We start from the raw sequence: 25,417 nt of genomic DNA on the forward strand, positions 1-25,417 counted from the left end.
CCGCTGTACTTTTTGTTAATGAAGTGTTCTTTTCAGCATGGCTATTCTGTCCTATCCCTTTCTGTTTTCTTTCTCAGTTTAAAGAAGATTGTATCTTTACACATAGTGGCTTCAGATCTTAGGCTTATATTCAGCTTGATTAGTGTATTTTTAACTATTAGGGTTAATCTTAAAAAAAAAAAAATTCACTTCTAAATAAAAAACAAATAAATAAATGTGTTATTTATGGCAAGGCGGGCCAAATCAAATGTCAACTTTGTTTGGGCATCTCTGAAATAAATAGAGTAATTAATTAAAACATTTGTTTAATATTTAATTTTTATGAATTTTTTTGCATTGTGAAATAATTTTAAGCACATATACCCTCCAAATTCTCATTCCTATACTGCGTCCTGAGATTTCTTTACTTTTTTTTTTTCATTAATACGATTATTAAACAACAAATTACGGCAATGCAATTAATTTTTTTTATTGAAATCAGCATTTAATCATTACAAATACTACTATGATATATAAAGTAATTTAAATGTAGTAAATATTTCATTGTTATTTTTTGTGTATTAGATATTTCTTTCGTCCATTCTTTTTTTTTTGCAATTTGGTTAATTGAGAATTAAACTATGTTTTGTTGTACACTGAATCATTTAGCAGATTTCACAGCTATGGAAATGTGCACTTATTGAACTATTGAAACAGTTGTTTATACACCCACAAGATGTCCCCCTTGTGTTTACGATGACAGTCTTTAACCTGTTGTTTATTTAGTTGAACTCACTGTGTTTAATTTTTTTCCACAAGATGAGAATATAGTTATACAGGGAAGCAAAGAAAATGAATTACACAAATAAATACAGACAATAGACAAATGGAAGATGTTACATTCCATAAAAATATCAAAGAAAATAATTGTAGTGTTTCATTAAGAGAGCATAACTCAGCATTCAGTACTGGTGCATATGGCAGTGCTATGTTCTCTGTTTGAGATCTGTGCTCATCTGTATGTGCATAAAAGCAGTAATGAAGACAGGAAGATTACAATGATTTACCTTTAATAGTTTTTATGCAATAAAAGCTGACGCATTTGCAGAGTAGCCTGTAAATTTGGCTCAAAATTGTTTCTAGTCGTGTTGTTTAAATAAAAGGTGTAACTCAATTCAAATGGATTACAACTTCATTAGAATTCTCAACTTTTATTCTCAGTTGACAAATGCTGTTTCTCTGTCAGAGTACAGGAAGACAGAGCCATAATTTAACAGTTTCGAAAGACAATGTACAATTGATTGCTGATACAATTGTTGCCATTTCTGCTGACCAAAGGAAAAATTATTTTTTATCCTTTCTGAGCATTAAAGTTAATGACAGTATTTTAGTCATGGATGTAGTTCATGCAGTACATTAGCACTCACCAGGCAATCATTGTTTGAATCTTCATGCGGTGACTTCAGTAAAAACCCATTTGTGGATTTCAGGAAAGAACTCGAAACACTGACTTGTAGTTGGTGTATTCATGATAATGAATAGGTGACCTGTAAAATATGTTGTACAAGTATATGTACTGAAGTTGCTTGCATGTAGCAAGTAAGTAAGTTTTGTGATTTATTGTATTTTTTTCTAGACCAGTGTTTCCCAAACTGGTCTTTTGCGGTTAATGAAAACAGGGATGTGGTATATTTTTGATAAATAATCTCATCCCTGTTTTTAAAAGACTTCACATCAAAGCTATACAAATATGTATGATATTATTTTCAATAAGCCATGAGAATAATATTACTCCAATAATTGAATTAATTATAATTACCTTTTTAAAGCTAATTCCTTACAATATAAATTGTGAGCGGATACAACGATACGTTGTATTACAATTTTAATGGTAGAGAATTTTATTTAGACAAAAAATCTAGTTATTTGTCATTTATCTTGCTTATAATGGTTGTTGAATGCAACTAATTCCATTATACATTTCCTTACATAATGAAGTAGAATAAGGACAGTTTAAATTATTTCCTAGCTCACATATACTCAGGGGTGGACTGGGAAGAGAAATCAGCCTGGGATTTTACATAGGAACTGGCCCAAATGGAGTGTCGCTGCCCCTTTCGGCATATCGTGGCGCCGTTTTGTGGCCCGTTCTTCATAACGTGGCAGCTAATTTTGGCTTATCGTGGCCTGTTCTGCCATTTCGCGGCCGACCCGGTTCTTCCAATGGCCAGTCCGCCCCGATCGGCCCCAAAGTGCGTTGGCCCACAAGGAAAATGCCCGGTATGCCAGATTACCAATCCAGCCCAGCATATACTGTTCCTACATATAAAGGTTGAGGTATGCGGGCACTCACCCATCCCGTGTACATCTACATCAACTGAAGTTTGCTACACTTTGAATCATCATTGCATTTTTAGAACAGCTTCATTTACTGATGTTATGTGGATTAAATTCATAGAATGAAACAGAAAGCATAATATATTCAGAATATGCAGTATGTGCACAATTTTTTCTTCATGTTGGGATTTGGATCATTTCAGCACTACAGTTGTATCAGGCTTCATTAATTAATAATAATAATAATAATAATAATAATAATAATATATATATATATATATATATATATATATATATATATATATATATGTATATATATTATTATTATAATACTATAGACAGTCCCACCAGGATTTCTTGGCACTTTTTCCTGAGTTTTGCGGCCTTTTCTCAAATTTTGCGATGCAATTTGAGGCATTTTTAGGGGTTGTTATGCAGTGAAAATGCACAAATTATCTTTATATACCTCTGCAAGTGTGTTAATTACATTGCAAATGCAATTACATGTAAATACTTTAGTGCACAATAACTTAACATGCTGTTAGCAGGCAAAAAAAAAAAAAAAAAGATTTCTTTGAACACTACAGCTTATGAACACCATGCTGATTTGGCCCAAATCTCCTAAAAAAATCCAGTCACAACATTGCAGTCACAGAAATTTGTTCAACTTCCTGAGGAATAGGGTGTTATGCTGGTGCTGATGAAGATGCTACTGATGATGGTGATCCACTGAAACCACATCAAGGCAGAATGCATCCTGCAGGAGCAGAATCAGAGAACAATGTTTGGTTGTTTTTTTTTTTTTTAAATACAGTTTGATTACTGTATTTTCTATTATTTCATCTGACTTGTTTCCTACTTGGTTTATGTTTTGTTCCCCCTACAAACATTCACTCGATGATGGTGTGACCAAGGGTTATGCCTGCTGAGCATCGCCACCTGGCGTGGTCGCCCGACACTTCCTTCCAGGGCCTGTGGGACTACGTCGTCTCTGGCAGCCAAAGGTTACAGCGCCACTGGACAGGCCGCCTCTGCCCTGCATGCCATGGCCCTCCTCCAAGTCCACCTGGTCAAGGCACTGTAAGAACTGCAAGAGGGTAGTTCTTAACCCGATGTGTTGCAGGAACTGCGCTCGGCGTCCTACTGCGCCCTCCAGGTGACGAAGGTCACGGTACGGGCACTTGGGCAGAAAATGTCCGCTATTGTGGTCCAGGAACGCCACCTATGGCTAAACCTAGTCGAGTTAGGGACGCTGACAAGGCATGCTTCCTGACCTCACCCATATCCCAGGGTAGCCTTTTCGGCGACACTGTCGAGGACCTTCGCCCAGCAGTTCTAAGCGGTGAAGAAACAACAATACAGACGATACAGCACATTGTGCCCTGGCGCGGCATAAGAGTGCATACCACGTCTGCTTGCCGAGGGTGACCCCTGCGGCGGTGAAAGCCCATGCAGCTCTGCCCCGGACCGAGGCAAGTCCTCGACCTTGCGTAGCCCCGAAACCTCCCGCCTCACGGCCTGGTGCTAGGGCCCCCAGGGAGGCTCCTAAATGCCCCTGAGACGGACGAACCAAGGAGGAAGACGTCTGCCGGGTCCAAGGAGCTGGTGACCAGACCACTTCATCCTCCGCTGGAGGGCCGGGAGATGAGTCCTGTGTTCCTCTTTTGTTTTGTGTTCACCGAACCCCGGACGGGCTGCAGTGCCCACATTGTTAAAAAAAAAAACAGCGGTTTCCTCTCCTTCCATCCTTGTGGGCACTGGCCAATGGCACCTCTCTAGCAGACTGGGCAAAACCCAATACTTTCATGAGATTTACAATCTCTGGGTTGAGCCAATTATGTTCCGATGTTTTTTGGGTGTTGGGAGAGGCTTTGTGCAGCCCAAGTGCATCTGCTTTTATGCACGCAGTAGCCTGCTTGCACCTGCATCGGCAGTTCACGTAACACAGTTCAGCCATTGTATAGGGACCCCAGTGTCACTACATTGACACACTGTCAAGTGAGTGACAGAAGAGGAACGTCTCGGTTACTGTCGTAACCGCCGATCCCTGATGGAGGGAACAAAACATTGTGTCCCTCTTGCCACAATGCTGTACTACTTGCTGAAATGTCCGGGACCTTTTCTCAGCTCCTCAGCACAAAACCTGAATCAATGGATGCATTCCAGCTCCTTTTCTACCTGTATGTCCGGGGGAGTGGCATGCAAATTCCACTCGCTAATTCTCATTGGCCTTTTCTCAAAGATCTGAGGTATTTTGGGGCTCCCAAGAGTGACCCCTAGTGTCACTACATCGACATAACATCTCGTTCCCTCCATATTCTACTCTCTGTGAACACCTCACAATAAACAAAAAAACAATTACACAGACATGTTATCCCAAACAGATTTATGGCCATACGTGTATATTTCTACAATTATTGTTAATTTATTTGGGCATATTGGCTTTATAAAATTACACTGATTTGAGAAATTATGTTTTACATATATGAAAGTGTAATATTTTGAAATATGTAAATGAATGAACAGGTGGAGTTCTGTAGTTCCAACTACACAATCTTGCGACGCAGTTTGCGAATGTTCATTGGAACTACAGTTTCGTGAAAGGGCAAATCATTGAACTATGTTGGTAATGATGGAACTTGGGACCATAATTGACAAACAATGCTTTTGGGAAACACACCCCTGATTGGATAACATTATGCAGCACCTCAAATTCAGCCATATTTGAAACTCAATCGGAAGAGAATGAACATACTCCACAATACTGCAACATTTATAAAACCGAATTTCAGGGTTTACACATAAAGCGCATCCAACAAATTTAATCAGAATATGTAAAACTGTCTATCTCAAGCACAAGCGTTAACACTCACACCCTGTCTACACCAGCTGAGAGAGTCGTATCAAAAGCAATAGAACCCATTATAATCAATGATACTCTCAACCATGGAAGTGTCCACTGCAGCACATCGCGACGATAGTAAACAGATGTCTTGTTCCATTTAGCGCTGCACGCACTGGCTTGTCCTGCTCTCTTTCTCACTTTCTCTCTCTCTCTCTCTCTCTCTCTCTCTCTTAGGACGAACTGAGCCCCAGTGGGCGGGGCCAAGGGTGCGATGATGTAAAGTAAGCGTTGATGTTGTTGCTGTACAGGCAGTCACAAATTAATGAATACCTTTGTGACATCACAATATTACGGAAGTAGAGAACGATGCATTTTCACAGCTTTTATTGCATTGGGGATTAAGTTTTGAGTTCTGAAATTCACATTATATTTGCATAGTAGGAAGACCTCTTATTTGTCAAAATATCAAGTAAAATGTTATTCCTCATGACATGACTCCTTTCAATAAGAAAGATGCCATCTATTCTGAAGAATTGATATAGGAGTTAACAAAGAGAAAAAGAACCAGAGATCTGGAGGGGATGTGAGCCAGAGCTTAACCAAGTGTCAAAACCACTTTAATGGAACAACATATACTTTTTTGACTTCCCCCTTTGTAGGGCCTGGATCTCCAGTTTATGGAAGCAATCCTGTACATTTCCATGTCAGGATGACCTTTTTTGTTAGAGCTCCAGTCATACAGATTTTGAGTAAATAATAATTTTTATTTTTAGGTGAATTATTCTTTGAACATTAAAAGTTAATATATTACTGCATCTGGTCAGTGGTAATGTATGATAAAATAACATAAAATAATGTATGATATGGACTGCTAAAAATAATCCCCTTACACATTAAACTGCAACAGTTTTACTCAACCTTGACTTTCAGAGCCCACTGCTAGCATGCCAAGGTCATGGGTTCGATTCCCAGGGCACACACATCACCTACAGACAAAACATTTTACACTGTAAGTTGCTTAGGAGAAATGCACTTTCCAAATGAATAAATGTAAATGTAGGATAAGAAAAGCCAGTGCCAAATATCAACAAAAACAGAAAGCAGGTAATAGGGATGCAGATATTCATGCCCACACATTTGAGCGCAGGAGGGGCTGTGAACGCTTTTGGCACTGGAGTGTAGGAGGCTGATGCTGTATGTTTGATGTTTTGCATACTCATCCATATTACTCACTAGGATCTGCCTCTCACAGTCTCTCTCTCCTCTGCACTTTCCCCCTTCTCTCCCCCATCTTTATCGCTTTCATTAGTTATGCTAAAGGGCACATTTTCAATAAAGACCGGGCACGTTTTTTTTTAATGATAAATGTATTGGTCTCAAGAAATCTGGACTGACCAATATTAATAAAAAATTGCAATATTAGAAAACAGGTCCTGGAATACTGGTTAAAGAATTAACACTTGCAAACATGCACTCATGAAGCCACTGAGTTCGTTCTTTTCTTTTCTGTGTAGTAAATAATAGATTAGCTGCCGTGACCAAGCAAGGCTTCCCTCCACCCACTCAAATAATGGTTGTTTCTGGTGTCTGCTTCATAGCAAACACATTCACTTGACACTGTAATACACACAGAATTTCCTCACAGTTACCAAATAATTTTTTTTTTCTAAACCCCAAAAATATTTATGTTCCGCTTTTTAAAAGACCCTATGAAGTGGAGTTTTGTGGCATTGAGTTCATGTTTGTTAGCTTTTTAAAAAATAGCTCACTCAAAAATGAAAATTTGGTCATAATATGCTCACACTTATGTCATAGCTTTCATGTTTTTAATGCTAAAAAACACAAGTTTGAGCTAGTCGGCATGTTGTTTCCATGAGTCCCAGTACCCTAGGATTGGCCACATTATGCCGGCTCACTGACAAATGCTATATCCTATCAGATATTTTTCCATATGCTCCAACATGTTACCTTACATTGTGAGGCGACCGAAAGCTGAAAACAACTCACTTCACAACTTGTTTTTGTCACCCTTTGATCTATTTCTTACACATACCTAGTGTTTCGCTTCAGAAGACATTAATTAATCCACTAGTTTTTGAAGATTACAAAATGTGGCACCCATTCACTTGCATTTTATGGACCTAGAGAGCGGAAATATTCTTCCAAAAACCTTTGTTTGTGTTCTGCAGAAGACATACACATCTGGAATGGCATGAGGGTGAGTAAATGATGAGAGAATTTTCATATTTGTGTGAACTTTTCATTTAAAACCACTTCCAACTGACTAGCAATAGCTAATAGTATATCTCCTGTTTCAGTAGGAAATACAGGTATGTCAACACAGGAAAGAAAACGGAGCTTGTCAAGCCATGTCACTGGGGTATTTGAAGTCAAAATTATTTATGAAAATCTGAATATTTTAATGCCAGAGCCTATTATTTAATAGATACTTTAATAAATAGGCAACATCTATGGAGGTAAACCTCACTGTTAGCGAGCAAATGTACACTACAAATGTACCGTACATAAATACAGTGTTGTTTTTCCACAAGAAGTCAGAATGATTGTTGAAATACTGATGCTGTTCCTTTGCATCTGTTGACCCTAATCTCACCTCACACTCATCAGACTCTGGGTTAATGTAAAGACATTAGTTTTAAGATGTTAATTAAAGACATCTCTGCTATAAACTCCAGCTAAAACTGGCTTTAGGCAATAGCTTGTTTTGCATAATTTCTTACTTGTCCTATCAGGTCATTAATGGTCTTCAGCTGGTCTACAAAATGTGATATACTGACACCCATAGTCCTGGATTGCTGTCGCTTCACACCAAATGTGTTTGATTTTCTTCTGTTTTGTTACGTTCAGTCTTACATTACACACATCCCAATAATAGATATTCTTCTATCCGGTCCAAACGAATTTTCACACATTGTTGCACACCAAACTGTGACTGGACAGCTGCGACTTGTGAGCTATCGCTACCACTTTGTGCTTGTGCTGCTTATCCATGATCCTCGCCGTGAGAGCTGCAGGTCGTAGCTGTTTAATCACTCCAGCAGGGACCTCTCATTTGGACATTTTATCTTTATCTTTTATTCATTCTGTTTGGACTGTCTGGTGGATCACATTCCTGTTTATCAATACCATACCATCATTGGTACCACTGATGACCACTGCATAACACAGTGTCATGTGTTCAACATGGCTGCGCCCGTGAGGGGGTGACCTGCTACATGTAAAATTAAACAGCTTTTATTGGGTTTCTGATATGACATCATACTTCATCTTATGTGTGTGTATATTATTTTCCACATATTTCGGTAACACTTTATAACAAGATTCCATTTGTTAACATTAGTTAACAACATTAGTTAACATGAACTAACAATGAACAGCATACTGTATTATGCACCATGAAATAACATGAACTAACAATGAACAATTAAATTTGTATTAATTAACATTAACAAAAATGAATAAATGCTGTATGAAATATATTGTTAATTGTTAGTTCACTATACCTAATACATTAACTAATGTTAACGAATAGAACCATAGTGTAAAGTGTTACCCATATTTCTAAAAAATGCCATTCATGTCTTTATGTTTTAATTAGCAAAAACTTAGTGCACCTTTAAAGGTGAAGTGTGTAATTTATGTGCCCTGATCTGTAATGCTTTTCATTTGGAGGTCTAAGCAATGCACGATGTATGATCGTGCATTGTATTACAGTATGATGGAATGGATGTTAGTACATTGAACATTTCGGTGAGTCATGATGGGTCACAGGTATATACTCCTCTCCAGAGATCCAGTTTTGGTCTCATCACAAAATTCCATCACATACCATGTCGGTTTTAAATTATGTTGAGTCACACCAAGCTTTAAACACATGTCTAGCTGTGAGAAAAAAAATGAAGAGTGGAAAATGGTCAGGAATACAGTAGGTTTAACTAGAGAGAGAGAGAGAGCAGGAAGGGAGTCTCTCATCCCAGTTCAGGACAGGACCTTCTGTTTAGGGTCTGGATGGTAAATTATTCATGTGATTTCGCAGAGGAGGGAGGAAATGCACCCACACTCTCTCCTGATCTCTCTCTTATCAGTGTGCTCTTGTACATACACACAAATCTAAAATGTAATGGGGATTTCCTCTTTCGTGTCCTTGTCCTTTAACAGTGTGGAGTGTTTCAAGCTCAGCTGGACAGATCTACTGCACCAGTGAGACTATATAACAGAATGAACCAACATGATCACACAGGAAATCGACATGTTGCTACTGAATGTTCCGGTACCCTGAAATGAACCCCATTCTGCTGAATTACTGACAAGCGCCATCCCCCATCAGACATGATTGCATCAATTATAACTCATTTATATTTTCCTGTGGCACTACTGATATCATGCCGTGCAAGCTGTCTCAGAAACACGGGTTCTGGTCCCAGAGACACCAGTAAATAATTGTTTTAACAACAATAAACAGTGTGAGGTTGCATTTTACCTTAAAAATTACATTTTACTACACTGTCATTTATGTAGGATTATTAAAATGTGCATTCCTGTATGATGCATGATGTAATTTACAACTCGCTTTGGCGCCACACTGTGGCCATTTCGCATGGATACTGGAGCTTTATATATCGTTTAGCACAGACTGAAAAACATTTCGACCTTCAGTCACTGAATTCACAGTGTTATCCGTCTGAATGAACACAATTCAGGCACATCAGGATGGCAAAAAGTATTTATTTAAGGTATTTGCCAACTAGTGATTAAATACTTTAAGAGTATATATAGAGGTCATTGAATTGTGAAAACAGTGTCTGGTTAGGAGTTTCTATATTCGGTAGTTGATATGACATGTCATGCTATAGCCTATTTTATCTAAAATTATTTTAAACAACAGTTGTTCTTATTATTTTATAATTAATATAGGGGAGGTGAGGATTAGTTGTCACAGGGGGAAGTGGTAATAGGGGCTAAATTTCAAAAACTCTGTTTTAAGATAAAGGGATAGTAAACCCCAAAATGAAAATGATCTCATAATTTACTCACGCAGTTCAAAAATGAAGATTTTTAGAAGAATATCTTAGCTCTGTAGGTCCATACAATGCAAGCGAATGGAAGCGTCATACGGAATACTTTAATGCTGCATTTAAGTGATTTTTGGAGATTCAAAGTTCTGGCCACAACTGGGATTGTATGGACCTACAGAGATGAGATATTCTTCAAAGAAATCTTTGTTTGTGTTCAGCAGTAGAAATCAGCAAAAGAAATGGGATGGAGTCCCCCACCTCACCAACTGCAACACCGTGACTGTCCCGAATGGAGAATGAAGGAGGATACCGCAGAGTGGGAGGGCAGCGCAAACAACGTGAGCAGAGACCAGGAGTAGAGGAAGCGCAGGATACACCGAGAGCTTGGAACAGTTCGTGCAGTTTGGACAGAATCAGCTTTAGGGATGTAGTCGATGCGGCTGGAGCTCTGTCTATCCGAGCTCGTCAGAATGAAGAAGCATTCGGCTCGGGTCGCGCCGCTGTCCGCCTGTAACAGTCCGGTGCCCACCCTGACCAAAGTGAGAGGTATGTGTGCGCGGCGGGGCGCAACCAGAATCGCGATCGTTCTGTACGCCTGTCTTTTCCTATATTTCTCTTACGCGAAGTCCATTTATGCTCTGCTCCTTTAAAATAGTCAAACTTATTTGGATTCATCTGAACTGGATGCGCAAATATTGCGTTATGGTACGGGTGAACACCGTATGTGTCCTTTACGCATCACCGGTGCAGACGTTTTGCTGTAGACGTTTCGCCTTTTTGCTTTTTTAAACATAAAAAAAAATAAATTTTATATATATATTATTTTATTTATATTTTTTATGTTTTATTTATTTATTTTTTAAATGTATTTTTTGTTTTTTGATCCTGCTGGATAAACTGAATTTTGGAAAATAATAGGCTGACATTTCTCATTTTTTTTTTTTTTTTTTTTTTTCCGTCCATGGTATTTTTACTTTGTATTCTTTCTGTGTTGTTTTCTACATAGTATTATCTGCTCTTTCAGCAGTTATAAATCATACTTTCAATCCCGATTTTGCATAAAGATCGCTTATGACGTGTCGAGGTTATGAACTTGTTATTGCATGCGGAAACTTCACACGCGGTTACACACACTTCGTTTTTTTAATGCCTCCCCTTGAGTGAGTCAGTTTTGAATCAATGAAAACAGGTCCTGCAGACTATGAGTAGCTGAATATTAGTGTAACTATGATAACTATTAATCAAATATCTGCTATATAATAAGTTATTGATATTGCTCAGATTTAGGGCATGGCAGTGGAACCAACCAGGACGTTTTTAATTTCCTGTTGAGCTGAATGATACATCAAGTTGACTACGTCTCATTCTTTCCTTTCTCAGTGATGGATGAACCCCATTTATGGGCATAGAAGATGTGTGTGTGTGAGTGCATTTAAGGATGCTTGGGTATGTGCATTTGTGATGTGTGCTCAAAAACACAGTTTATTTGTAAATTCACTTTTCTACTGGGCAGTTATATAGTTCTAGATGCCTAATAAACAGATAAGCACATTAATCTTAAAATGTAGGACTTGTTCTTTGGAACTGAAGCTGTTGTTTTATGTTCTTTACTTGCAACATTACAATTTGCTAAATTTTATTGGCATAAACTGACATTTCAGCAGTTTTTGGTTAAGCTTGTCATAATCTCAGAACATTGTGTCCACCAGCTTAATCATACCCTTACATCTCATGTATGTATGTTCTGGAGTATGAGTAGCTGACTTCCCCAAGTGACCAATCTGAGATGATGACCAGCATAAGCTGGAGAAATAGACTATAAATCTACTCTGAGCTCCTGACAGCATCTGTGCTTCCGAGACAGCTTACTGCTTGCTGCTGGTAATCACTTTCTTGTTCTGTTTGGTTCACTGTTCTCTTGATTTTCCAATTCATTCCTCTGCACACATATCAGGGTTCAGCAAAAAAGGATGGGCCAAAGACCAGCATTTTGAAGCTGTTGATGGTTTGTTACATGCCCTATTGTGCCAGTGCTGTATTTGTATGCCTTGCAACCTGAAAGTAATATTCCAGGTTCAATACAAGTTAAGCTCAATTGACAGCATTTGTGGCATAATGTTGATTACCACCAAAGATTCATTTGGAATTGTCCCTCCTTTTCTTAAAAAAAAAAAAAAAAAGCTAACATCTGGGTTTCATTAAAGCCCTTACAAAGGAAGTGATTCTCACTGTTAAAAAAGTAATGCCACAAGACATAAACAATATGCTTGTTACAGTAAAATAATTTTAGTGTAACAAAATCGCTTATGATATTTTTCGTGTTATAACAAACTTTTAACAGAATAATTTATGTAAGCTGTTTTATAAAATTATAAGCTTCTAATTTTTGCCTTTAAACCCTCCAAAAATTGGCCCCATTTACTTCCATTGTAAGTGCTCTATTGTATTAAAGAAAAGGAGGGGCAAGTCAAAATAATTTTTCATGGTAATCAGCATTATGCCACAAATGCTGTCGATAAAGCTTAACTTATATTGAACCTGGAATATTCATTTAAGCATTTGGTGTTGTTGGGAACTCTGCCTGAGGTAAATTTGTCACTAAGGCTATCTAGATTTAGTCCAAATTTAGAGAATGACTTGACATAATAATGTATGTATACAGTATATAAGGTACAGTGTGGCTAAAGGCACCTCTTAAGGAAGTTTTGCTTTTTTTCTTGTCACAAAATGTGTCAAGAGTGAACATGTTTTATTTATGTTTGTTGAAATATGATGAAGCAACATAATTTGTAATAAGGAGCCTTTTACCCAAGGGAGCCTTTAACCCCATTGTACCCTATATAGTAAAGATAAGGTAAGTGTCTGGTCCATGGGCTGCAGAAGAATCAGTGCAATCTGGTTTACACTACAGTATGTTTATTTAGAAAATAAAGTGGGGATATTAAGCAGTCATTGATCTTTGGTTTCAGCCCATTCTCAGACCCAAGGGCCTCTTCTTTCTGTTCTAATGGTTTTGGATTGCCCACAGCCAAAATCTGGCAGCTTCTTTCATTAATAAAAGCTGTATGTTGGCAGTTCTGAGATCTGTTGGTTCTTGTGGATTTCTTTTCAGAAAATTCTGCAAAATGCTTTAAAGATGATATGTGCAATATTTGACATTACAATACTTTCTCCCATCCCAGCAAAATATGCAGAAACAACTTTAAGTAAGCTATATGTAGTTCAGTTGCATACGTTTGGGATACAATTTGTATTTCAACCAAAAGCAGACAGGGGATTCTTAAAAAAATTAAATAGTTGTGAGTGCAGTCTCTATAATCATTATTTTTCAAAAGTAATATTTGTAAGTCATGGGAATCCATGGGTCAAACTAAGTCTGATTGAAATAAGCTGGTAGTGAAGCCTGGCCATGGTCAATTTGATATCTGTAGACTAGGCCAAATTTTTATATGACCTCAGATAAGAATTTCATTGGAATTATTGATCTTATAAAGACAACATGTTGTTTGCCAGATTAGTTGGCTATTATATTGTAATAAACATTTTAAATTCTAGTGTTTAGAAAGCAGAATGAAACAGATGGGTGGAGCATTTAGGGAAACCTGTTTGAAAACAGTCATTAGGCCTATTATTGCCACTAGTGTAACTGAAATTGCAAACTTCACATTTCAGGGCTCCAGACTGCTACTAAAATGGTTGCAAATGCCACCAAAAATAATTGCTTGCGACAATAATTTTAAATCTAGTCACCACTGGCAACAGTCGGGTTGTGTGCATTCACATGCGGTTTGATCAGATATTATCCTATCAGTTATTGAATATATTTATAGAACACACACAACCAGTGTGTCTCACGCTTCTTTTCACCCATTCTGATGTAATGAGCATGCTGCACAGCATGCAACAACAAAACCAGCGCAAGAGAGTCATGAACAAATTACTCTTTTGAACCGGATCTTTTTCATTAATCACCCAAATATAACTCAGGGTGTGAACTCAGAAGCTCAGGTTAGCAGTTTCAATCAGATTCACTTTCTTAGCGAATCAGCCATCAGTGTGCTCACATCTGGGAGTGCATACATTTCAAAATAAGAGTCCCATGTGTATTTCAGGCTTCTTTATGATTAAAAGTCCCTTATAGCGCTCCACGCAATCATTTTTCTTCTGGTAATTATTGATTGGGATTGGAGTAGCACATTAAATTGCATCTAGGATTTCATTAAATTTTCACTCTTGTAGTCACTGTGACTGGGGCCATCTGGTAACTGTAAAGAAAGATAAAACTTATATATATATATATATATATATATATATATATATATATATGTAATTGTTTTAAAATATTTACTGTTACAGATATTTACATAAAGTATAGTATGTAAATTAGCGATGGGTCATTCGCGAACGAGTCGGGTTGAATGTTGGGACCCGGCTCGCATATCAGAAGAGCTAAATCTATTTATAAAAAGATTTTAAAAAATTATATATGAATAATCAAAATATTTAAATGAATAGAATTAACTAATTCAAAGAACGAAAAAATTAATAAAATATTACAGGTCCTTCTCAAAAAATTAGCATATTGTGATAAAGGTCATTATTTTCCATAATGTAATGATAAAAATTAAACTTTCATATATTTTAGATTCATTGCACACCAACTGAAATATTTCAGGTCTTTTATTGTTTTAATACTGATGATTTTGGCATACAGCTCATGAAAACCCAAAATTCCTATCTCAAAAAATTAGCATATTTCATCCGACCAATAAAAGAAGTGTTTTTAATACCAAAAAAAGTCAACCTTCAAATAATTATGTTCAGTTATGCACTCAATACTTGGTCGGGAATCCTTTTGCAGAAATGACTGCTTCAATGCGGCGTGGCATGGAGGCAATCAGCCTGTGGCACTGCTGAGGTGTTATGGAGGCCCAGGATGCTTCGATAGCGGCCTTAAGCTCATCCAGAGTGTTGGGTCTTGCGTCTCTCAACTTTCTCTTCACAATATCCCACAGATTCTCTATGGGGTTCAGGTCAGGAGAGTTGGCAGGCCAATTGAGCACAGTAATACCATGGTCAGTAAACCATTTACCAGTGGTTTTGGCACTGTGAGCAGGTGCCAGGTCGTGCTGAAAAATGAAATCTTCATCTCCATAAAGCTTTTCAGCAGATGGAAGCATGAAGTGCTCCAAAATCTCCTGATAGCTAGCTGCATTGACCCTGCCCTTGATAAAACACAGTGGACCAACACCAGCAGCTGACATGGCACCCCAGACCATCACTGACTGTGGGTACTTGACACTGGACTTCAGGCATTTTGGCATTTCCTTCTCCCCAGTCTTCCTCCAGACTCTGGCACCTTGATTTCGAATGACATGCAAAATTTGCTTTCATCCGAAAAAAGTACTTTGGACCACTGAGCAACAGTCCAGTGCTGCTTCTCTGTAGCCCAGGTCAGGCCCTTCTGCAGCTGTTTCTGGTTCAAAAGTGGCTTGACCTGGGGAATGCAGGGATGTTTCTACTCCAGACTCAGTCCACTGCTTCACGTAGGTCCCCAAGGTCTGGAATCGGTCCTTCTCCACAATCTTCCTCAGGGTCCGGTCACCTCTTCTCGTTGTGCAGCATTTTTTGCCACACTTTTGCCTTCCCACAGACTTCCCACTGAGGTGCCTTGATACAGCACTCTGGGAACAGCCTATTTATTCAGAAATTTCTTTCTGTGTCTTACCCTCTTGCTTGAGGGTGTCAGTGATGGCCTTCTGGACAGCAGTCAGGTCGGCAGTCTTACCCATGATTGCGGTTTTGAGTAATGAAACAGGCTGGGAGTTTTTAAAAGCCTCAGGAATCTTTTGCAGGTGTTTAGAGTTAATTAGTTGATTCAGATGATTAGGTTAATAGCTTGTTTAGAGACCCTTTTCATGATATGCTAATTTTTTGAGATAGGAATTTGGGGTTTTCATGAGCTGTATGCCAAAATCATCAGTATTAAAACAATAAAAGACCTGAAATATTTCAGTTGGTGTGCAATGAATCTAAAATATATGAAAGTTTAATTTTTATCATTACATTATGGAAAATAATGACCTTTATCACAATATGCTAATTTTTTGAGAAGGACCTGTATAAGCCTAAATGCTCAAGTGCACACACATTCGTTCTGACTGTCTGCTCAGACTAAAAGCCTCACCTGTTGTTCCTGTCAATCAGACACGCAGTGTCAACCAATGAACCAAAGATGTGTGAGGGAGGGCAGAGCCAACTCACTCACAGACACAGTCACACACTTAGAAGCCGAGGAGAGAGAGGAAGGACAGCTGTGGAAACAACAGCTGGAAAGTGGAAAATGTATTGGAAGCACAGTAGCATTTGGATGCATTTTAATCATGTAGACAATGTTAGAACAAAGTGTAGAATTTGCCAAAACAAAATCTCATATAAAGCCGGTTCTATGTACAACCTACACCGGAATATGAGAACTGTGCACCCTAAAAAATTAATTAGAATTGTTTTAACACCAATCATAGTCAAACTACCGTAAACTATTTGACTTGAAAAAATACAAAAAAAAAAAAGAGCCGGCTCTCTTTGGTGAGCTGAGCCGAATGAGCCAGCTCACTGAAAAGAGCTGGAATGCCCATCACTAATGCAAATAGTGTTGTATTCTTGAGCATCAATGAATGTTTGCACCTTGTGTAATAGTTGCGTACAAGTCACTCAATTATCCTAAGAGACAATTGAGGGACGTATACAATAATATTACACAAGGTGTAATAGTATTGCATAAGTGTATTGTATACTTTATGTAAATATCTGTAATGTAGATTCTGAAGAGCAGTACTAAACAAAAAATATTTGTATAAATTATGAAAGGGGTGTGAACATTTATGAGACAAAAAGGAATGCAAACTTATCTTCTCAACTATCTATACTGTTTATTTAACCTTCGATGTATGGGTTATCGGCTGACATCCTTTTCTTTGGCTTTCTATCTTGTTTCTGAATAGCAATCTAAATCAAGAAAATCTGTGATTTGGCAACTAAAAACAGCCATTTGGCTCATTAATATTTCAGTTTAGGAGCCAAAGGCTTCTAAGTAATTTTTTTAATCTGTAGCCCTGCCTTTACTGAAAATAGAATGCATCTGTTTGCCTGGTAAACAACCACACAGCCACCCACTCAATGCTACATAAAGATACTGTATATTGTATTTAGTTATAACTTAAAAGTTGTACTGAGATTCATTGCAGCTCACACATTAAGCCAGGGGAATGTGTAAACCCGAGCCTCTACTCTGTCAGGTGGTAAATCTAATGTAGGCTGGCAGGAGTAAGAGAATGTAATAAACCTGTGTCAGTACACTGATGTGATTTGCACATTTTCACTGCCAAACTTCTTTCTTTTCAGTTCTTGTCTTTGGTAAGACTATATGTCCTGACTCTAAGCCAGTGGGGCATATTAAGTTGTTTATTGGTGCATACCCAGCACTTTAATCCAAGCGCTTTAATCAAGTAAACAGTATTTCACACCAGTCAGCCGCAACACATTATGTGTGTTCCCCTTCTGTCATTCACTCGACTTTGTGTCGATGTAGTGACACTAGGGGTCGCTCTTGGGAGCCCCAAACACCTCTAATGTTTGAGAAATGGCCAATGAGAATTGGCAAGTGGAATTTGCATGCCACTCCCTTGGACACAGGGTATTAAATTAGCTGGAATGTGGCCACTCATTCATATTTTGTCTTCGGAGCCGAGCGGTTGTGTGTCAGAGAACTGATTTCCACTGCCGGTCCATTCACCTCAGAAAGAAGTGTATAATGTTGGATCTGTTGCACATTCCAGCGGCTTTCTCTCCTTCTGTAAGCTTACTGCAGACTACACCCCTGGGCACTTCGACAGCGCTACTAAGAGAGTATATTTTTCACTATATATTGCTCCTCTATCAGAGCAGTATATTGAAGTGAACGTCCTTTCCGTGTGATTCCTGGATGCGGTCGTTATCTCTCCGCCTCCATCAGCCATAGGCACTGCCTCACGTGTCTGGGCCGCAATCACACTGTGGCAGCGTATGTTGGTGGTTCGTGTTCTCATTGCAAGAACATTACCATGTCAACGTTGCAGTCGTGGCTTTCCTCCTTCCGGGGAAAGGCAACTCCGCCCCCCCCCCGTGCTGCGCTTTCTACCTACTGGTACTAGGACGGCTCGGCTGGCGCTGGAGGTGATTGGTTGAGTTCAATGGCCGCGGTCTTGCCGGATAATTCCCCACGGATCTCCCGTTCCCCAGAACACTCATCTGCCCCCGTCGTGTTCCCAGATGGAGACCAGTTCACCTCACTGGCAGCTTAACGTGTCTTTTGGGGCTCGAGAGCAGGATGAGTCCTCGATCACTGCATCGAAGATTGCACTGGCCATGTCGGACCCTGAGGACTCGACTGTGTCTGACATGGCCTTACTGTTGTAACGATGTTGTGTCCCTCTTGCCACAACACTTTACTATCCGCTGAAATGTCCTGGACCTTGTCTCGGCTCCTCAGCACAAAACCTGAATGAGTGGCCGCATTCCAGCTCCTTGTATACCTTTATGTCGAGACGAGTGGTATGCAAATTCCACTCGCCAATTCTCATTGGCTTTTTCTCAAAAATTAGGGGTGTTTGGGGCTCCCAAGAGCGACCCCTAGTGTCACTACATCAACACAACGTCTCGTTCCCTCCATCAAGGAAAGGAGGTTACAACAGTAACTGAGATGTTATTCTATCTGACATCAATCAGCTTGATTGAGAGTGTCAGTCTATGAATAACTTTAACATGTTGCCAGTGATACGTGTGCATTTGGAAGAGCGTAATCCCTACTAAGAGGCATTTTCAGTGGAAACAAGAGCTTTGTCTCTGATCAGCGCACAAGTGACGGGAAGAGATATCAGAAAGATTTAGAAATGACTTTAAATGTTTACTTTTTCTAGCTTGGATTACTTTTTTTAATCATCAGACACATTTTTCTTTGTACCTACTATTCTGCCCTCGCAATACGACGTCTGCTTTGTACAGCTAGACAGATAGTCAACAGCAAAATGAAGAAGAGAAACTCCAGAAGTCTTGTATCTTTTCACTCTTTTCTTCCTCAGTTTTATTTCTCAAGTTTTTCTCCATTTAAGTCTGTAAGAAGACAAAGATCTGACCAAGCTCTGTAATGAAGCAAACTCGTGAATGATTTCCGCGCTGATGCACGAACAGGTCCATCCCTCAAACGGGTCCGACTAGGAAATATGACTCAATGCCGCAGGGCGGAACACCTACCAAGAAAGCCTCAAGAAATACCTAGTTCCTGAAGAGAAGTACACAGCTCAACAATGTTCCCTCTAAAAATTTTTGCTTATCAAAGCCTATTTAAATTGTTCAGACCCTTCGGCAATCTAACATCCCATGTATTAGACCTGTTCCATTCTTTATAAAGAAATTCTATAAAGGTAAAAAAACATATTATGTAGAACAGGTTATTAATTAAAGGAATATTCTGGGTACAACACAAGTTAAGCTCAATTGACATTTGTGGCATAATTTTGATTAACCACAAAAATGAATTAAAGATTCGTTCTTCCTTTTCTTTAAAAATAAAAATAAATGTTACAGTGAAGCACTTACAAGGTAAATGAAAGGGGACCATTTTTTGAGGGTCCGAAGACAGAAGTGTGGAGCTTATAATTAAACTGAAGCACTTCTGAAGATTTTATTATTTTGTTTTAATTGGATATATTGTAATTTCACACAGAAGTTAGTTAAGCAATTTTATCACACAAAAATCATGTTTACATCTAGTGGCTATACTTTTTAAACGTTTTTAACGTTTAATGATTGGCCCCATTCATTCCATTGTAAGTGCCTCAATGTAAACAAACATACAAGGCAGAAATGCCCTTTAGTGTTTAATTGATGAGGTTTAGCACACTTCAGTCTTTACAGAGTTAGCTGAATTACTTTGTGTTCTTAAGTGGATGGTTACTTGCTAACTGTCAGATTGCTTGAGGACTTGACACTGTCAGTACATTAGTGTGAATAGCTGTGTTAGGGGAGACACTTTTTGCAGAGACTCATCAATTAGATTCAGCAGGGGATTTACGGTCCATCTATTACGTATTGATCCAGAGCAGATAAAGATGGCGTGACTCCAGTCTGTTAAACTGCAGTCTGTCTTCTGCAGGAGTTTGAGGTTGCGTTATTGTACATGAATGACCAACCTCATGAAGTGCCACCACCTATGGTTTATAAAAAGTCTTGAAGGAGTTTTCAAGTTTGATGGCCACTTGTTGTCTGCTTTTCCTTTACTCTCTGGTCCAACTCATTCATTTGAAATAACTTAATAAATTAACAAACTATAGTTTTGTAAATAAACTAATGCATAGGAACAATTCACTGTGTATTTGTCTTCAAATCTAGTTTCAAGCATTTAAACTAAGCCTATAGATCAAAAGGTTTTTAAAGCTGACGTGAGACACATATTCCTCTCTGTCATGTCAGTGCGCAGTTAGCAGGGTCACAACAGAGTGGGACATCATAAGCATCTGTTCTTCCAACTGGACACTGCAGGGTTCACTGACCAGCTGCATAAGCACACACATACACTTTGCAGAGCCGCTTGTTTTCATGACCAGGGATTGGCTTGAGTACTAGGACGTGATAGCAATGATTGGTCATTAAAAAAACGAATGCAAAAACCCACAATAATTGTGTGACTAAACATTTAATGAGTACCCATTTGATGTATTTGATGAGTATTCTAGTAGACAAAATGACCAAAATACACTAATAAATGGAGGTGTATTTACCTCAATAAGAATGTTCAGATAGATTAAGAGAAATGTTTTTGTCCCCAATTTGGAATGCCCAATTCCCAATGTGCTCTAAGTCCTCGTGGTGGCTAAGTGACTCACCTCAATCTGGGTGGCGGAGGACGAATCTAAGTCGTCTCTGCGTCTGAGACGTCAATCCATGCATCTTATCATGTGGCTTGTTGAGCGCATTACCGCGGAGACCTAACACGTGTGGATGCTCCCGCTATTCTCCCCGACATTCACGCACAACTCATCACGTGCCCCACCAAGAGTGAGGACCACATTATAGCGACCATGAGGATGTTAACCCAATGTGACTCTACCCACCCTAGCAACCGGGCCAATTGGTTGTTTAGGAAGCCTGACTGGAGTCACTCAACATGCCCTGGATTTGAACTTGCGACTGCAGGAGTGGTAGTTAGTGCTTAATTTGAGCTACCCAGGTCCCTAGATTAAATTACATTTTAAGTGTTTTGTTAAAATAGTGTACTCTATCTTAAAGCTTTGTCTTACAATGCTGAATAATTTCCTTTAATAGCATATGGTGAATTTTGGTGCACTTTGAAAATTTGGAACTGCACGACTGCAGAGTGCAAACTGGGATTTGAAAACATATGGGCAGTGTCAGCAAAAATCAATGTTAATTTATGAGGGCAATTAATTTTGGGCTGCAGCAAAGCATCTGCCACTCATAGCAGTTCCGGGTGGCTGAAATGCAAAAAGCTGCAACGACAAATAAATGCAGTTTACCACCCAAGTTTTAAAAGTATAATGCAAAAAATAAAGAGGATCTGATAGACATATTGAATGCAAGTTAAATTAGAGTCTTGCTTAGCCAGACATTTGCAGTCTTCATTGCAGATTTATTCTGCCCTAAAACTGGCCATTTAAAAAGAAAGAGACCATCTGACAATATGTAAAGAGACCAACCACAGTACTCTTTGTGTAACATTATACAGAAAACACACACACATACAAATATATAAATTATGTTTTTCTTTTTTTTTTCACAGAAATATCTCAAGTGTCTCAAATATAAACTCTTTCCAAGATTTGATGACACTAACCTAACAAACTTTGGCAAAGTTCCAGTGAAATCCAGAATTTCATCCTTGAATGCACTTCCATTTTTTGCCACTTAAAAAACATCATAATAACTGTGCATTCTGATTAATGGAAGTTGTGTAAACCCAACCAATCAGATTGGAATTTGCAATTACAACTTGAGTCTGGCAATTATATGTGCAATATGCATCAGACGGTCAGTGTATGCACTGGGAGCTAAAGGCATCTTTGGTGTGCTGGCAATTACCAGACAAAATCTTTTCAACCTGGTATAAAGGTACGGAAATAAATTAAAAGTAAAAAAAAAACAATAGGTGTGCAGACAAAAATTCATTTACAATGGATGTCTATGGGAAAATTGCAAGTGTAAATACTTTATTTTTATAAACTGATGGGCAAATCAAACTTTTTTTCTATGGTAATCAACAGCATGTCTCTGATGCTTTCAATAGAGCTAAACTTCCATTTAACCTGGAATATTCCTTTAAGTACTTTATTGACAGTAGTGCCATCTTTAACGAGAATGAAAACAAGGCTGTGATGGATAGACTTACCATCTCTTTACTGCCACACACAGTATAAAGCTCAATAAAGTTCCTAGATCCCATGATTTTCCACAGCCCATGTTGTCTGGAGTTTTTGTCAACTGAGTGTGGTTGGAAAGATATTTATATTTTCAATGTTTTGTCCGCAGAACGATCCAAAAACATTTTATACTGCAGTCCAGCCCATTGAAGACACTGTACATCTATCCCTCACACCCTCTTTGTCATTCCCTTCATCAGACCAAAAATCAAAGATGGTGAAAATTTTTTCAATTCTGTTAAGATTTACTCACCCTTTTGTTGTTCCAAACTTGTATGACTGACTTTCTTCCGTTGAATAGAAAAGGAGATATTAGGCACTTACATTCTCAGTCACCATTCACTTTCAATGTATAGAAGAAAAATGCAATGGTGTATATAATGGTATATCAATGGTGACTGAGGCTAACATTCTGCCTAACATCTTTTTTCATGTTCCATGAAAGAAAGAAAGTCATGTGTATTTGAAACAACATGAGGGTACATAATAACAGAATTTTAATTGTTTGGTGAACTATTCCTTTAAGGAAGATTTAAAGAGCGAAGGGAAATCCACTTAAAGCTTACAGATTTATGTGCTCTTCCCAGAAACCATGTGACATTGCACTGCAGAGCTGTACCACTGTCATCCAGATGGCAACACATTTGTATTTCTTCTCTGTTTGAAATCGAGCAATGGTGTCTCACATTCTCTTCACACTCTTGTGATTGCCATTACAAAATAACATGAACCAGTTCTCTGTGTGTGTGTGTGTGTGTGTGTGTGTGTGTGTGTGTGTGTGTGTGTGTGTGTGTGTGTGTGTGTGTGCATGTATGTGTATCAGAGTGGATGCAATGTTTTTAGGTGGAGAAAGAGGAATGTGCTCTTTCATGCACGTTGAGCTGAACTGAGGGAGAGAGAGAGAGGTGGGGGGGCACTACAAAGAGAGTTGGTGCTACAAAGAGCTGGCAGTTATCAGCAAGAGAGATCTGCACTGCAGAGACAAACATAGGAGAGTGCAAAGCTATGGTAGACTAAATGGCTCAGAGACACATTCAGAATGTGTAGAAAAATGGCATGGAAGTCGGTTTTCCACAGTAGATAAAGGAAAGGAAACCAACTCTGGGTCTTTGCCAAATTTACAGAAATTAGAGTCAGTTATAATGCATGTCTGCTAAGACTTTAAAATGACGTTTTATTTTGCATTTAATTGAAAATCATTGACTCTGAAGTTTTTGGACACAAAGCACCACACCCATGTGCTTGCTGGGCATTTAATTTCAGTTGTTATAGGCATTATTAGGGAGTTTGGTCCTCTCTTCTGGGAAAGTTTTGTACTATGAAGGAACATTGCTATGGGGATTTGCTTCCAATGTACGTTTATGGGATTTTTGGTCACCCGCTATAAGAAAATCTGACCATTTAGAAAGATATAGTACACTAGGCTAGAACATTGTGAATGTGTGTGCCAAGTTTGTTGGGTGTAGATTTGAATCTGTAGGAGTTACCATTAATCATTTTGGTCTTTGTTTTGGGATTTTGGAAAAACCCTAGTCAGCTTAAATGTATGGTTCACTCAAAAATGAAAATTCTCTCATCATTTACTCATCCTCATGCCATCCCAAATGTTTATGACTTTCTTTCTTCTGCTGAACACAAAGATTTTTAGAAGAATATCTCACCTCTGTAGGTCCTCACAATTCAAGTAAATGTTGCTACAGCAGCATCCACCTGACCACGTGACGGCATCCATAGTGCGCCAGTACGCTCAACACACACCAGCTATTGGTGGAGAGGAGAGAGTAGAGTTATAGAGCCAATTAATGGATGGGGATTATTAGAAAGCCATGATTGATAAGGGCCGATGGGGGAATTTGGCTAGGACACTGGGGTTACACCCCCTACTCTTTTCCAGAAGTGTCCTAGGATTTTTTATGACCACAGAGTCAGGAACTCAGTTTAACGTCTCATCCGAAGGACAGTGCCTTTTTACAGTATAATGTCCCTGTGACTATACTGGGGCATTTGGACCTACAAAGTCTGCAGGTTGAGCACCTCGTGCTGGGCTCCCTAATACCTCTTCCAGCGGCAACCTTAGTTTGTGAACCAGCATGGGTAGAGTGTAAATTTTGGTGGATATTGATGTGAGATTTTATCATTTTAAAATGTTGTGCTATTTAGGACTATAGCTCACTGTTCTGCTATTTTGAGTTGGTTTTGAGGAAATTCCATTGCAATAAACATTATTTGTTCCCGCGTACAGACTCCTGACTTAACCCGCATAACCAACCAAGATGACTGGAGCATGCATTAACATCTACTTGGTGTGTGGATTGTTAAAAACAAATGAAGATTAGAAATGAGGCTTATAGATTATATATAAAGAAATAAGGATTGCATAATAAAAACTCAGTGCCTCTGAAAAGCTACACCCGTGAGAGGAAATAGAAAGCTCCCACACGAGGCATTAGTAACGGTTCATCTGATGAACTTGAGCATGAACAGCAGGTAAAAGTCAAAGTGCGAACTGTCAATTAATGCAAGTTGGGCTCACTGATCGGAATTAATTTACATTTGAAGCCTGAACTGAAGCCTGCCTTGTTGCTTTTGTACCCTGATATCATTAACATTAAGCCTTACTTTTTTTCTCTCTCTCTCTCATCACAAAAAAACATTCGGGCTATTAACAAAAGATCCGGGGCTTCAGCCCTATCAGCCAGGGTCTAGTTACGCCACTGCTACAATATATAGACCACTGCAACCTTTAG

At 38.7% G+C, this 25,417-nt stretch overlaps 1 protein-coding gene across 2 annotated transcripts in view; it reads left to right on the forward strand.

The window, feature by feature from the left end:
* Nucleotides 1-25,417, forward strand: part of LOC127618040 (putative thiamine transporter SLC35F3) — a 70,198-nt gene that overhangs the window by 26,418 nt on the left and 18,363 nt on the right. The window contains exon 1 of one of the 2 annotated variants that reach the window (XM_052090269.1): nt 10,554-10,743. The exons of the other annotated variant lie outside the window; for it this stretch is intronic. Within the exon in view, the coding sequence (XP_051946229.1) occupies nt 10,632-10,743 (112 nt within the window). The 5' untranslated portion in view covers nt 10,554-10,631. Of the gene's footprint in view, nt 1-10,553; nt 10,744-25,417 lie in introns of those variants that run through there. 2 annotated transcript variants of the gene reach the window in all.

This window comes from Xyrauchen texanus, chromosome 24, assembly GCF_025860055.1.
Source record: "Xyrauchen texanus isolate HMW12.3.18 chromosome 24, RBS_HiC_50CHRs, whole genome shotgun sequence".
NCBI classification, from domain to species: Eukaryota; Metazoa; Chordata; class Actinopteri; order Cypriniformes; family Catostomidae; genus Xyrauchen; species Xyrauchen texanus.